The sequence below is a fragment of the Haematobia irritans genome, chromosome 3, assembly GCF_050003625.1.
Source record: "Haematobia irritans isolate KBUSLIRL chromosome 3, ASM5000362v1, whole genome shotgun sequence".
Classification (NCBI taxonomy): Eukaryota; Metazoa; Arthropoda; class Insecta; order Diptera; family Muscidae; genus Haematobia; species Haematobia irritans.
In genome coordinates this window covers 65,443,960-65,460,273 of record NC_134399.1, presented here as the reverse complement: position 1 = coordinate 65,460,273, position 16,314 = coordinate 65,443,960, and the positions used below count along the sequence as shown (strand labels likewise).

Here is a 16,314-nt window from a genome sequence, read left to right as displayed (position 1 = left end):
CCACAGCATGATGATATTAAATATCTAGGAATCTATCTAGATAGGAAGCTGAAATGGAACAAGCATATTCAAACAAAACGGAAAGCTTTAAACATACAAACAAAATAAGCTGAGGTTCCTTATCCGCCGTCGTTCAAAACTCTCCCTTGAGAACAAACGTTTAATCTATAAATGTATCATAAGACCAGTATGGACATTAGAGGTGTGCATGTGACACGAAATTGTCGTGACTCACGAAAATTTTCGTGATTCGTGCGTGAGTCGTGAGTAACGCTCATGACAACAGCGTGAGTGTGCGTGAGCGTAATTAACAAATCAAAATGTCGTGCGTCAGCGTGAGTCACGAAAATAATATCTTCGTGAGTGTGCGTTAGTAACGAATTACACTCACGAAAATATTCCTCCTCACCAACATAAAACGCTTAAGAGTTAAATTCAATTACAATTTTAGTGACACCTGAGATGTTAAGAGTTTAATAACACTCTCGATTTTAATAATGCTCATGTTTTCAGACACTTCGATAAGGTAATCATAAAATTATTCGGAACGCCCCAACTTACATAACAAACAAACGTCTCCATGAGAAACTTAACATCAAGACGGTAAAGGAGGAGGTGATATTCCAAATAACAAGATATAAATCCAGAATTGATAGCCCTCCAAATCCATTAGCATCAAACCTTATGTCAAATCCCGAAACCTTCACAAGATTGAAGAGAAAAGCTCTACAAGATATGTTAATATAAGTTCAAAATTAACAAGTATATACGGCCGTAAGTTCGGCCAGGCCGAAGCTTATGTACCCTCCACCATGGATTGCGTAGAAACTTCTACTGAAGACTGTCATCCACAATCGAATTACTTGGGTTGCGGTAACACTTGCCGATGGCAAGGTATCTTAAAACTTCCTAACACCGTAATAAAGGGTGATTTGTTAAGAGCTTGATAACTTTTTTTTAAAAAAAAAAACGCATAAAATTTGCAAAATCTCATCGGTTCTTTATTTGAAACGTTAGATTGGTCCATGACATTTACTTTTTGAAGATAATTTCATTTAAATGTTGACCGCGGCTGCGTCTTAGGTGGTCCATTCGGAAAGTCCAATTTTGGGCAACTTTTTCGAGCATTTCGGCCGGAATAGCCCGAATTTCTTCGGAAATGTTGTCTTCCAAAGCTGGAATAGTTGCTGGCTTATTTCTGTAGACTTTAGACTTGACGTAGCCCCACAAAAAATAGTCTAAAGGCGTCAAATCGCATGATCTTGGTGGCCAACTTACCGGTCCATTTCTTGAGATGAATTGTTCTCCGAAGTTTTCCCTCAAAATGGCCATAGAATCGCGAGCTGTGTGGCATGTAGCGCCATCTTGTTGAAACCACATGTCAACCAAGTTCAGTTCTTCCATTTTTGGCAACAAAAAGTTTGTTAGCATCGAACGATAGCGATCGCCATTCACCGTAACGTTGCGTCCAACAGCATCTTTGAAAAAATACGGTCCAATGATTCCACCAGCGTACAAACCACACCAAACAGTGCATTTTTCGGGATGCATGGGCAGTTCTTGAACGGCTTCTGGTTGCTCTTCACTCCAAATGCGGCAATTTTGCTTATTTACGTAGCCATTCAACCAGAAATGAGCCTCATCGCTGAACAAAATTTGTCGATAAAAAAGCGGATTTTCTGCCACTGATTTTGGTAATAAAATTCAATGATTTGCAAGCGTTGCTCGTTAGTAGGTCTATTCATGATGAAATGTCAAAGCATACTGAGCATCTTTCTCTTTGACACCATGTCTGAAATCCCACGTGATCTGTCAAATACTAATGCATGAAAATCCTAACCTCAAAAGAATCACCCTTTATATACCACATAGTCCATACGTGGTATATATTAAACTGAAAAGGCCGATTAAATATATATATAATCAAGTTTCTATAGAAATAAAAAATAAAAAAAAATAAAAAAAAAGTTTCTATAGAAATAAAATTTTGACAAAACAAAATTTTGACAACATTTTCTATAGAAGTAAAATTTGGAAAAAATTTTCCATAGAAATAAAATTTGGAAAAAAAATTCTATAGAAATAAAATTCTGACAAAATTTTCTATAGAAATGAAATTTTGACAAAATTTTCTATAGAAATGAAATTTTGACAAAATTTTCTATAGAAATAAAATTCGTTTTGTTTGTTATTGTTGGCTTCTCTTCAATCGTTATTGTTGTTTTTTTGTTTTTTGATCTCAGCTTAAAGCCATGCATTGACTAAACTACAAGAGTAGCTTAACCAACAGAGGAAAAGTATGCTTGTCAAATTTATTTGGGCAAAGCCCTATAGACTGCAAGATGGTTGGATGTGGTTGGGCTTTGCCCAAATAAATTTGACAAGCATACTTTTCCTCTGTTGGTTAAGCTACTCTTGTAGTTTAGTCAATGCATGGCTTTAAGCTGAGATCAAAAAACAAAAAAACAACAATAACGATTGAAGAGAAGCCAACAATAACAAACAAAACGAATGAAGATAGAGGAAGCACGCTCAAAAACAAACCCAGCCAAATACATACAAATCGATGATTTGAGTTTGGCAAAGGAAAAGAGATATGCTGGCAAATTTGTTTAGGCAGTAGCCGACTATCAAACCCTTTTTCGGGAGGTTCAAGTGTAGTTCACGTTGGGTTGAGTGAATTACCCGAATTTATTCTGATAATTGGTTGATAGTTTTGCTGCAAGTAGAGGATGCTGATGAGGAATGTGGTAATTCCGAAACAGCTGTACATCCAACCATCTTGCAGTCTATAGGGCTTTGCCCAAATAAATTTGACAAGCATACTTTTCCTCTGTTGGTTAAGCTACTCTTGTAGTTTAGTCAATGCATGGCTTTAAGCTGAGATCAAAAAACAAAAAAACAACAATAACGAAATAAAATTTTGACAAAATTTTCTATAGAAATAAAATTTTGACAAAATTTTCTATAGAAATAAAATTTTGACAAAATTTCCTATAGAAATAATATATTGACAATGTTATCTATAAAAATAAAATTTTGACAAAATTTTCTATAGAAATAAAATTTTGACAATGTTTTCTATAAAAATAAACTTTTGGTAGATTATTTTTGGCTCGAGTGGCAACCATGATTATGAACCGATATGGACCAATTTTTGTGTGATTGGGGATCGCCTATATATAACTATAGACCGATATGGACCAATTTTGGCATGGTTATTAGCGGCCTTATACTAACACCACGTTGCAAATTTCAACCGGATCGGATGAATTTTGCTCCTCCAAGAGGATGAATTTTGCTCCTCCAAGAAGCTCCGGAGATCAAATCTGGGGAGCGGTTTATATGGGGGCTATATATAATTATGGACCGATATGGACCAATTCTTGCGTGTTTGTTGGAGACCACATTATAACACCACGCACCAAATTTCAACCGGATCGTATGAATTGTGCTCCTCTAAGAGGCTCCGGAGGTCAAATCTGAGGATCGGTTTATATGGGGGATATATATAGTTATGGACCAATTTTTGCACGGTTGTTAGAACCATATATTAACACCACATACCAAATTTCAACCAGATCGGATGAATTTTGCTCCTCTAAGAGACTCCGGAGGTCAAATCTGAGGATCGGTTTATATGGGGGCTATATGTAATTATGGACCAATATGGACCAATTTTTGCATGGTTATTAGAGACCATATACTTACACCATATACCAAATATCAGTCAGATCGGATGAAATATGCTACTCTTAGAGGCTGCCAAAACTGGGGGTCCGTTAATATGGGGGCTATACGTAAAAGTGAACCGACATGGCCCATTCGCAATACCATCCGACCATCAATAACAATTACTTGTTTCAACTCTATAGCTTGTTTCGTTCGGAAGTTAGCGTGATTTCAACAGAAGTAAAATCGGGAGATCGGTCTATAGCCCCCATATAGACCGATCTCCCAAAACCAAAAACATGGACCGATACAGACCATTTTCGACACACCTCTTTATGGTCCCAAAATACCTCCAGATTTCCAATTTCAGGCAAATCGAATTGTAAATAAAGTTTCTAGACGCCCAAGAAGCAAAATCGGGAGATCAATCTATATGGCGCTATACAAAAAAAAATGGACCGATACGGACCATTTTCGACACACCTCTTTATGGTCCTCTTTATGGTCGGAAGATCGGTCTATATGGGGGCTATACCAAAACATGGACCGATAGACACCATTTTAAGCACACCTTTTAATGGTCCTAAAATACCTCTAGATTTCCAATTTAAGGCAAATTGGATAAAAACTACGGTTTTTATAAGCTCAAGACGCCAAATTGGGAGGTCGGTTTATATGGGGACTATATCAAAGCTTGGACCGATATAGCCCATCTTCGAACTTGACCTGTCTGCAAACAAAAAACGAATCTGTGCCAAATTTCAGGGCGATAGCGCAATAATTGAAGGCTGTAGCGTGATTACAACAGACAGACGGACATGCTTATATCGTCTTAAAATTTCTCCCTGATCAAGAATATATATACTTTATATAGTCGATATTTCGATGTGTTACACACGGAATGACAAATGTATTATACCCCCATCACCATTCTATGGTGGTAGGTATAAAAAAGCGAATTGTAAAAAAATTGAATTAAAACGAACTTCCTGTGAAGTTAAAATGAAGAGCATCTTTGGGTGAACATTTTTCGAAGTGCTTTTAATGTTGTGCCTTTAGAAGAACTTCGACATTTTTTGCTGGGGCTCTACCAATATTTTCTAAAACCTGATGAAGTTGTGGAAAACCGAAACAGCTGTTTTGGCCAACATTTTTATCTTTCCGTAATACCTTAAATAAAATAAGTGATGATAGATTAGCCATTATATCATTATCAGGGTTAGCCTGTCGCAAACTGTGACTTTTGCGACATACGTTTACGACGGTATAAAACGTATGTCGCAAAAGTCGTAAACCTATTGTAGAAAACCTAATTTTGAATTAAAGATATTGTGAATATTTTTTAATTATTTTTTTAATTTAATTTAGTTAGGCTCCCCGATAAAAGGTATCCAAAAATGTTTTATATTGTATTTATTAAAAACTCTACAAGATATACATCTCTCATTCGCAACTTCAAACTATTCGTAGTTTTCGTGATCCATAATGTCCATCCAGCTTTAGTTGCACCAACGAATAACTAGCTATAATTTTGAAAAGAATTAGTATGGAAATTGACTCTACTAAGCCAAAAAGCGATTTTATAAAATTCTCTCTAAACAGCAATTCACTTATGCAAGACATAAGCAGTTTTCCTTCCTCCCAGTTTCTGCAGAAATTTGAGAAAGGTTAACTATGAGCAAGTACCGACCGTCACGTTCGAGTAGTTCATAATAATTTTGGCTTGGAGTTTCCAATTGAAATAACTCTATTCTCAAGTTTTTTAAACACGTTCATAATTTTATGAACATTCCTGAGAATTGAAACTTTTCGCATATACCATAATCTTGGATATCATTCGCTGACTAACTGAAGGGACTGAAGTATTTTGAGTTTGCGACGTTTGATACTTTTTCTACATTTACGACGTGTATGTGACGTTTACAACTTTGCGACAGTCGCAAACCTTAAAAAGTTTGATACAGATCATCTCTGATCATTATATGTTCCACACGTTAGGTAAGTTTTTTTCAGAGAACAGTAAATACTGTTGAGCTCCAACTTTAATTTTAATTAATGTTTCTAATAGTCACATACCAAGTTTCAAATATAAAAATGAGAAAATTCAGTCAGGCTGAATTTTATATACCCTTCATATGCATTGAAAAAAAGCACGCCTGGTTCCAAAGATTTTTTCCTTACACTAATAATTTTGGCATTGAAGAAGCGGAGAATTGAAGTATGAATACTTTTAACAACCCATTTTTGAGGTTTACTTGATTCTCGGAAACAAATTTTAATTTATTCGTTTTTCAACTTTTTCCTTCATGTGCTCCCATAGACCTTTAAAATCGTGTTAATGACAACTTAAAGTTGCAAATTCATGATCGACTTCAAATAGAATTTAAGCGGTGTGTCAAGTAAAAAACGATTTTGAAATAAAGTGTGTATATTTGAACGCTTCTTTTCTTTGTAGTGAAGATACAAACAGTCCAAACATTTAATGACGATTTCATAATTTTAAAGAATTTTTCTGAATTATTAAAACCATAATGACCTTAGTCAAACTAAATTTTCTTTCTTGTTAAGAAAGTCGAATCACTTAACTATACAGACAAAGAAAATTTCATTAAAATTGAGCCAACGAAAATTTTTCATTAATATGACGAAACATTTTCATTAATACAATGAAAATATTGGTAAATAGTACGAAACGTTACGTTGCTTAACAGAAAATTCGTCATAATAACGAAAAATTTCGTTTTATTAACCCTTTCACTACCGAAATAAATCTAATGTTAAAAATTTTTTATTTTTCTTCTGTTTTTACTTGTACTAACAACATGTACAACAAAAATTGTCATTTTGAAAACCTACCTCAATTACTTCAAGAGCTATATGAGCTTGTTCTGAAAACTTGATCATGAATTGTGACCAAATGGCCCTAGGAAAATAAGCGCTGTTTGGTCTATAATATCTTTCAAATGTGAGAAAAAATAGAAAAGAGGACCCGAAAAAGTATCAGCTATACACTGGTAGAAAAAGTTTCGTTATATTAATGAAATGTGTCATTAAAATTGAGCCAATGAAACAAATTCATTGATATAACGAAAATTTTCGTTATTATAACGAATCTTTTGTTAGTCAACGAAACGTTTCGTACTATTAACGAACATTTTCATTGTCTTAATGAAAATGTTTCGTTGTATCAATGAAAAATGTTCGTTGGCTCAATTTCAATGAAATTTTCTTTGTGTGTAGTTTTTGTATAAATGTCCATTTACTAGAAACATACAGTAGAAAAATTGTTTCAAATTTTCGTATTTTTCGTTTATTGTTAAAGACGTCTATAAAAATGTATTTTAGACCTCACCAATATGGACAATATTTATAGCTTATTTAGATTAAAGCCTCTACTTTAAAATAACATCGAGGAATAAATCGAAACTAAGTGGGAAAACAGAATTTGGTGTCTTTTTCGAATGTCCTTCTAAGTGGACATCGGTAGTGAAAGGGTTAACGAATTTGTTTCATTGGCTCACTTTTAATGACACATTTCGTTAATATGGCGAAACTTTTTCTATTAGTGTAAAATAAAATTTTGACAAAATTTTCTATAGAAATAAAATTTTGACAAAATTTTCTAAAGAAATAAGATTTTGACAAAATTTTCTCTAGAAATGAAATTTTAACAAAATTTTCTATAGAAATAAAATGTTGACAAAATTTTTATATAAATAAAATTTTGACAACATTTTCTATAGAAATATACTTTTGACAAAATTTTCTATAGAAATAAAATTTTGACAAAATTTTTATATAAATAAAATTTTGACATTTTCTATAGAAATATACTTTTGACAAAATTTTCTATAGAAATAAAATGTTGACAAAATTTTTATATAAATAAAATTTTGACAACATTTTCTATAGAAATATACTTTTGACAAAATTTTCTATAGAAATAAAATTTTGACAAAATTTTCTATAGAAATAAAATTTTATTGTTGTTTTTTTGATCTCAGCTTAAAGCCATGCATTGACTAAACTACAAGTGTAGCTTAACCAACAGAGGAAAAGTATGCTTGTCAAATTTATTTGGGCAAAGCCCTATCGACTGCAAGATGGTTGGATGTACAGCTGTTTCGGAATTACCACATTCCTCATCAGCATCCTCTACTTGCAGCAAAACTATCAACCAATTATCAGAATAAATTCGGGTAATTCACTCAACCCAAAGTGAACTACACTTGAAATTTTGACAAAAATTTCTATAGAAATAAAATTTTGACAAAATTTTCTATAGAAGTAAAATTTTGACAAAATTTTCTATAGTAATAAAATTTTGACAAAATTTCTATAGAAATAAAATTTTGACAAAATTTCAATAGAAATAAAATTTTGACAAAATTTTCTATAGAAATAAAATGTTTACAAAATTTTCTATAGAAATAAAATGTTGACAAACTTTTCTATAGAAATATACTTTTGACAAAAATTTCTATAGAAATATACTTTTGAAAAAATTTTCTATAGAAATAAAATTTTGACAAAATTTTCTATAAAAATAAAATTTTAACAAAATTTTCTATAGAAATAAAATTTAGACAAAATTTTCTATAGAAATAAAATTTCGACAAAAATTTCTATAGACATAAAATGTTGACAAAATTTTCTACAGAAACAAAATTTTGACAAAATTTTCTATAAAAATAAAATTTCGACAAAATTTTCTATAGAAATAAAATTTTGACAAAATTTTCTGTAGAAAAAAAATTTGACATTTTCTATAGAAATGAAATGTTAACAACATTTTCTGTAAAAATGAAATTTTAACAAAATTTTCTATAGAAAAAAAATTGACAAAATTTTCTATAGATATAAAATTTTGACAAAATTTTCTATAGAAATAAAATTTCGACAAAATTTTCTATAGAAATAAAATTTTGACAAAATTTTCTATAGAAATATACTTTTGACAAAATTTTCTATAGAAATATACTTTTGACAAAATTTTCTATAGAAATAAAATTTTGACAAAATTTTCTATAGAAATAAAATTTTGACAACATTTTCTATAGAAATAAAATTTTGACAAAATTTTCTATAGACATAAAATTTTGACAAAATTTTCTATAGAAATAAAATTTCGACAAAATTTTCTATAGAAATAAAATTTCGACAAAATTTTCTATAGAAATAAAAATTTGACAAAATTTTCTATAGAAATAAAATTTTGACAAAATTTTCTATAGAAATAAAATTTCGTAGTAGAGGATGCTGATGAGGAATGTGGTAATTCCGAAACGTGCGTCCATCCAACCATCTTGCAGTCTATAGGGCTTTGCCCAAATAAATTTGACAAACATTCTTTTCCTCTGTTGGTTAAGCTACACTTGTAGTTTAGTCAATGTATGGTTTTAAGCTGCAATAAAAAACAACAACAATGCTTAAAGAACAAAACCAACAATAACAAAACAAAACAAATGGAAAAAGAAGAGGAGGCACGCTCAAAATAAACCCAGCCATGTGAATTCAAATCGATGATTTGACAGTGGCATAGGAAAAGAGATATGTTTGTTTCAAATTTATTTCGGAATAATTTTCTATAGAAATGACAAAATTTTCTATAGAAATAAAATTTCGACAAAATTTTCTATAGAAATAAAATTTCGACAAAATTTTCTATAGAAATAAAATTGCGACAAAATTTTCTATAGATATAAAATTTCGACAAAATTTTCTATAGAAATAAAAATTTGACAAAATTTTCTATAGAAATAAAATTTTGACAAAATTTTCTATAGAAAAAAAATTTCGACAAAATTTTTTATAGAAATAAAATTTTGACAAAATTTTCTATAGAAATATACTTTTGACAAAATTTTCTATAGAAATATACTTTTGACAAAATTTTCTGTAGAAATAAAATTTTGTCAAAATTTTTATAGAAATAAAATTTTGACAAAATTTTCCATAGAAATATACTTTTGACAAAATTTTCTATAGAAATAAAATTTTGACAAAATTTTCTATAGAAATAAAAATTTGTCAAAATTTTGTATAGAAATAAAATGTTGCCAATATTTTCTATGGAAATAAAATTTTGTCAAAATTTTCTATAGAAAAAAAATTTACAAAATGTTCTATAGAAATAAAATTTTGGCAAAATCTTCTATAGAAATTAAATTTTGACAAAACTTTCTATAGAAATAAAATTTTGACAAGATTTTGCCAATATTTTCTATTGAAATAAAATTTTGCCAATATTTTCTATAGAAATAAAATTTTGACAAAATTTTCTATAGAAAAAAAATTTTGACAAAATTTTCTATAGAATAAAATTTTGACAAAATTTTCTAAAGAAAAAAAAGTTGACAAAATTTTCTATAGAAATAAAATTTTGACAAAATTTTCATTAGAAATAAAATTTCGACAAAATTTTCTATAGAAATAAAATTTTGACAAAATTTTCTATAGAAATATACTTTTGACAAAATTTTCATAGAAATAAAATGTTGACAAAATTGTCCATAGAAATAAAATTTTGAAAAAAATTTCTATAGAAATAAAATTTTGACAAAGTTTTCTATAGAAATAAAATTTTGACAAAATTTTCTATAGAAATAAAATTGCGACAAAATTTTCTATAGAAATAAAATTTTGAGAAAATTTTCTATAGAATTAACATTTTGACAAAATTTTCTATAGAAATAAAATTTTCATAAATTTTCTATAGAAATAAAATTTTGACAAAATTTTCTATAGAACTAAAATTTTGACAAAATTTTCTATAAAAATAAAATTTTGACAAAATTTCCTATAGAAATAAAATTTTGACAAAATTTCCTATAGAAATAAAATTTTGACAAAATTTTATATAGAAATAAAATTTTGACAAAATTTTCTATAGAATTAACATTTTGACAAAATTTTCTATAGAAATAAAATTTTGATAAAATTTTGAAAAATTCTCTAAAGATATATAATTTTGACAAAATTTTCTAGAGAAATAAAATTTTGACAAAATTTTCTATAGCAATAAAATTTTGACAAAATTTTTCTATAGAAATAAAATCTTGAATTTTTTTTTTAAACAAAATTTTGAGAAAATTTTCTATAGAAATAAAATTTTACCAAAATTTTCTATAGAAATAAAATTTTGACAAAATTTTCTATAGAAATAAAATTTTAACAAAATTTTGATAAAATTTCCTATAGAAAAAAAATTTGTGAAAATTTTCTATAGAAATAAATAAAATTTTGTTTCTATAGAAACAAAATTTTCTATAGAAATAAAATTTTGAAAAAATTTTCTATAGAAATAAAATCTTGAAAAAATTTTCTAAAAAACAAAATTTTGAGAAAATTTTCTATAGAAATAAAATTTTGAAAAAATTTTCTATAGAAATAAAATTTTAACAAAATTGTCTATAGAAATAAAATTTTCTACATAAATAAAATTTTGACAAAATTTTCTATAGAAATAAAATTTTGACAAAAATTTCTAGAGAAAATTTTATTTCTCTAGAAATTTGTGAACTTACCTACAAATTCTTTATGCAGCTTACTACAAATTTACAATACTATTTTCTCCACTGGAATTATACCTCAACAATGGAAAATCTCTACTATAATTCCAATTAATAAACCAAATAAAGATAAATCTGTTATTAATGGATATCGCCCTATTTCTTTAATTCCTTGTACGTCAAAACTTCTGGAGAAAATTGTCGCATCTCGTATCTCTTGGTTCCTCTTGAAGCATAAGTTTTTAAGTAGCCAGCAAGTGGCTTTCAAGCCAAAAAAAGGTACTCTTGACGCACTGACGTATATCGATCACCTAACTGCCTCTACGATCTCGCATAGGGGTCACCTATCGATCTTATCAATCGATTTTGAGAAAGCCTTCGACCGCATTGGAGTTCATACTATCATCGAACAACTACTCGAATGGAAACTGGGGAATAAAATTGTCAATTATGTCTTTGCCTTCTTAACCAACCGGAAAATTAGAGTAAGGGTAAACAACACATATTCCTCCATCATGCCACTTCACAACGGCATTCCACAAGGATCTCCGCTATCTGTCGTTCTTTTCCAAATTGCCACGGAAAGGTTAAATAGAATCATTTCTACACATAAGTATTTTAAGCACGTTATATACGCTGATGACCTTTATATTGTAATAAAACATAAAGTGAATGTGGACTTACAAGAAGAAATTGATGATTTGTTTACATCCATTGATGACTGGTGCCGCTCGACCGGAAGCAAAATATCTTTCTCGAAGACAAAATGCTTACACATATGCAGAAAACATATGTGTCTCCACACAAACTTCGTCATTCAAAATACAGAAATTGAGACAGTTAACTCACTAAAAATCCTTGGTGTTATATTCAACAAAAACTTCTCCTGGTCCTCCCACATTGATCATCTTAAACTATCTTTACAAACTAGAATAAATCTGATAAAATGTCTGGCATCCAGCAAAAGCAATGCTCATCAAAACGCTCTTCTAAATGCTGTACAAAGTTTAATTGTATCCAAGTTAGATTACGGTTTAACGATTTATGGCAAAGCTCCTAAATCGTTATTAAATAAAATTAATCCAATGTATCACTCAGCAGTTAGAATTGCTTTGGGAGCTTTAAGATCAACCCCAATAATAAACTTGCTTGCTGAATCTGGCATGTGCACTTTGAAAGAGCGTTTCAACAAACTTTTAGTTAACTTAATCACCCAAATCAAGTTTCCCTCAGAAGCACATCTTATTAAACGTATATCATCTATACAAACTTTAACTACCCTAAAACGACCATCCTCCTTATTTCTAGCCATGAAGCTAGCTACAAAATTGGGCATAGATCCTAAACCACATAAAGCTTATTTCCCCACTGAACCACCATGGAATTTAAACAAAAAGGTTTTCGTTGTAAACCTTATCGACTTGGGGAAAAAACACACACCTCTTGTGGAATTCTGCTCCTTATTCAAAGAAATTTCTTCTTCCTTTACAAATAAAAAATGGAACTTATTGTTCACAGATGGCTCAAAAACACAAACTACAACTGCTTGTGCAGTGATTAACCATAAACTTCAAACAGATTTTATGGCTATCCTGGATGAAAATACGTCAATCTTCACCGCCGAATCAGCCGCTATATATTGGACACTCAACAAATACAAAAACGTACGTGGAAAATTTATATTATGTTCAGATTCGCAATCAGCGATCAAGGCAATTCAAAACATTAACAATCGCAGTATCATAGTATCAAAAATAAGGGACATATTAATTAAATACCATACAAAATTTAAAATAATGTGGATCCCGGGCCACGCGGGTATCTTTGGAAATACATTAGCGGACGAAGCAGCAAAATTTGCCTCAAATGCACCTATCTTGCGATATATTGTACCCAACCGGAATGACTTGAAAAGACTTGCCTACGAATACCTAAAGCAACAAGAAAACTTAGAATGGGATGACTACGAACACTACTACAAACAATTTAACACACATAAAACTACACAAATTTTCCCTAATTCAGTATCTAGATTATGGATTAAAAAATTCATACGTCTTCGACTTGGCCACACCTCGCTAACCCACCAACATATCTTCAATAGTAAACCTGCGGAATTATGTCCTGCGTGCGGCTTGCAGCAAGTGGACATTAAACACATCGTTTTCAGTTGTACCAAGATAATCGAAGCTCAACTTACAATTTTTGGCTCACAATGCCTCCCTGATCTTCTAAAGACAACAACACCAGTTAATATCCAAAATGTTCACAAAATTTTAACACATTGTAATATATGGCATCTTATTTAATTACATATCAATATGTTAACATAAATTTAGGTCGAAAACCTTAGTTGTTAGTACCTTCATTTTTTTGTATTTATTTTCATAATTTATTATGATTTTAAATAAACTAATAATAATAATAATAATAATAAAATTTTCTATAGAAATAAAATTTCGACAAAATTTTCTATAGAAATAAAAATTTGACAAAATTTTCTATAGAAATAAAATTTTGACAAAATTTTCTATAGAAATAAAATTTCGACAAAATTTTCTATAGAAATAAAATTTTGACAAAATTTTCTATAGAAATATACTTTTGACAAAATTTTCTATAGAAATATACTTTTGACAAAATTTTCTGTAGAAATAAAATTTTGTCAAAATTTTTATAGAAATAAAATTTGGACAAGATTTTGCCAATATTTTCTATTGAAATAAAATTTTGCCAATATTTTCTATTGAAATAAAATTTTGCCAATATTTTCTATAGAAATAAAATTTTGACAAAATTTTCTATAGAAAAAAAAAAATTGACAACATTTTCTATAGAAAAAAAATTTTGACAAAATTTTCTATAGAATAAAATTTTGACAAAATTTTCTAAAGAAAAAAAAGTTGACAAAATTTTCTATAGAAATAAAATTTTGACAAAATTTTCTATAGAAATAAAATTTCGACAAAATTTTCTATAGAAATAAAATTTTGACAAAATTTTCTATAGAAATATACTTTTGACAAAATTTTCATAGAAATAAAATGTTGACAAAATTGTCCATAGAAATAAAATTTTTAAAAAAATTTCTATAGAAATAAAATTTTGACAAAATTTTCTATAGAAATAAAATTTTGACAAAATTTCTATAGAAATAAAATTTTCTATAGAAATAAAATTTTGACAAAATTTCTATAGAAATAAAATTTTCTATAGAAATAAAATTTTGACAAAATTTTCTATAGAAATAAAATGTTGACAAAATTTTCTATAGAAAAAAAAAATTGACAAAATTTTCTATAGGAATGAAATTTTAACAAAATTTTCTATAGAAATAAATTTTTGACAAAATTTTCTATAGAAATATACTTTTTCAAAATTTTCTGTAGAAATAAAATGTTGTCAAAATTTTTATAGAAATAAAATTATGACAAAATTTTCTATAGAAATATAGTTCTTCAAAATATTCTGTAGAAATAAAATGTTGACAAAATTTTTATAGAAATAAAATTTTGACAAAATTTTCTATAGAAATAAAATCAAAAATCATTTTCTTCTTGCAGTCTAATAGGGCTTTGCCCAAATAAATTTGACAAACATTCTTTTACTCTATTTTTGTTACACTTGTAGTTTATTCAATGCATGGTTTTAAGCTGAAATCAAAAACAACAATAATGATTGAAGAATAAACCAACAATAACAAAACAAAATGAAATAAAATAAAATTTTGACGAAACTTAAAAAATTTTCAAAATTATTAAAGTCCCTCACAAAAATTAATTCAAAAAGTAATAACCACCTATTAATTGGCATAGCTCGAAAGCGTCTTATTTTATCTCCAAAGTGAGACGCTTTCGACCCAAAAAATCCCCAATTTAAAATAAAATTCCTCACAATAATCCCCAATAAATGTTTTACAAGTTCTGCTGTAGAAAACCAGCACTAATTTAAAAATTGGAAAATAAAAATACAAAATGCTTGTTATACCAACTTGCAGGTTGCAATAAGATCAACATTTCGAAACACAAAACCATGAGGGTGGTGTCTTCTTCTTCCATATGCTCGAGAAATGAACATGAGATTCGGTCGTCACTCAAGTAATAAAATTTATGTTATTATATTGTCCAACTCAGTGATGAGTACTGATGAGGGTGCAACAATTAGGCCCGAGACCTCACGAAGTGATTTCATAATTTTAGAAAAATGTATTAACAGAGTAAAATTATAAATCAGCGCTTGGGCCCCCAAAATAAAATCCTGTGTCCGTTTTCAGTCCAAATGCTAATTTTGCACCCTATTGTATACCGTGGAATAAAGAGGAGCAATGTGTTCTTTTTTAATTTTGACGATTATCTGCGCTTCTTTTCTAATAATGCAGAAATAACATGTACCTATTTCGGGAAAATCCCCACAAAACTCCCCAAATTTAGGACGCTCCAAACCCCTAAGTCCCCAACTCTCCGTCTCCTCCGCGAAAAAATATCCCCAATTTGGGGGAAAATTCCCAATACTGGCAACTTTGCTCGACAATACCAACGTTTTGAACATGCGTGATATACATATCAAACCACAAGGGGACATTTAACGGCAAGCAACTGTTTGAACGACACAAAGACCCACATTGAATTCGTCATATGCCCTACATAGACAAATGCTCGTTGCCTTCAATGGGTCTCACAGATCACCATCTTACTCTCCTTCGGCAGTCCAAAGGTTTCGAGCTCGAAATCGTATATATTTTGTAGAAGTGTGCATTTTTCCCCAAGTCGTTTCGATCAAAATCTAGGTAAACAGGAATAGCCGGCCCGCAGGACTTTCCTTAGACTTTCCTTACTTGTTTATATATTTATCCACAAAGTAAAACAGAAGACCTAAGGCATATTCCTATTCGTAAAGATATTCATTATTACTGGCCTTCGGAACAAGTTATAGGTGATTTCATTCTATTATTTATACTCCAAAGGCAGCACTCTATCCTTCTTGTCTTTAATTTATTAGCCCATGCGTATCCATCCGGATATCCAACACAGTGCACCTCAATATTCTGATAATTGTTGGCGATTGTATCAAATAGTATCAAAAGGTGGAATTTTTTACTTTATCGAAATAATGAAAAAACGATTTTTGACGA

General features: G+C 29.5%; 1 protein-coding gene across 1 annotated transcript; it reads left to right on the top strand.

Moving 5' to 3' along the window:
• The first annotated feature begins 580 nt into the window (after nucleotides 1-580).
• Nucleotides 581-13,492, top strand: LOC142230962 (uncharacterized). Its single transcript, XM_075301580.1, has 2 exons — nucleotides 581-603; nucleotides 11,218-13,492. Exons 1-2 carry the CDS (start codon nucleotides 581-583, stop codon nucleotides 13,490-13,492), a joined length of 2,298 nt encoding a protein of 765 aa, XP_075157695.1.
• Nucleotides 13,493-16,314: the final 2,822 nt, after the last annotated feature.

What these genes read in the sequence shown, in the direction of transcription:
- LOC142230962 (XM_075301580.1), top strand. Translation starts at nt 581, where the DNA reads ATGAGAAACTTAACATCAAGACG. An exon ending in AGAAACTTAACATCAAGACG is followed by an intron (nt 604 to 11,217) that starts GTAAAGGAGGAG and finishes TTCTTTATGCAG; the next exon opens with CTTACTACAAATTTACAATA.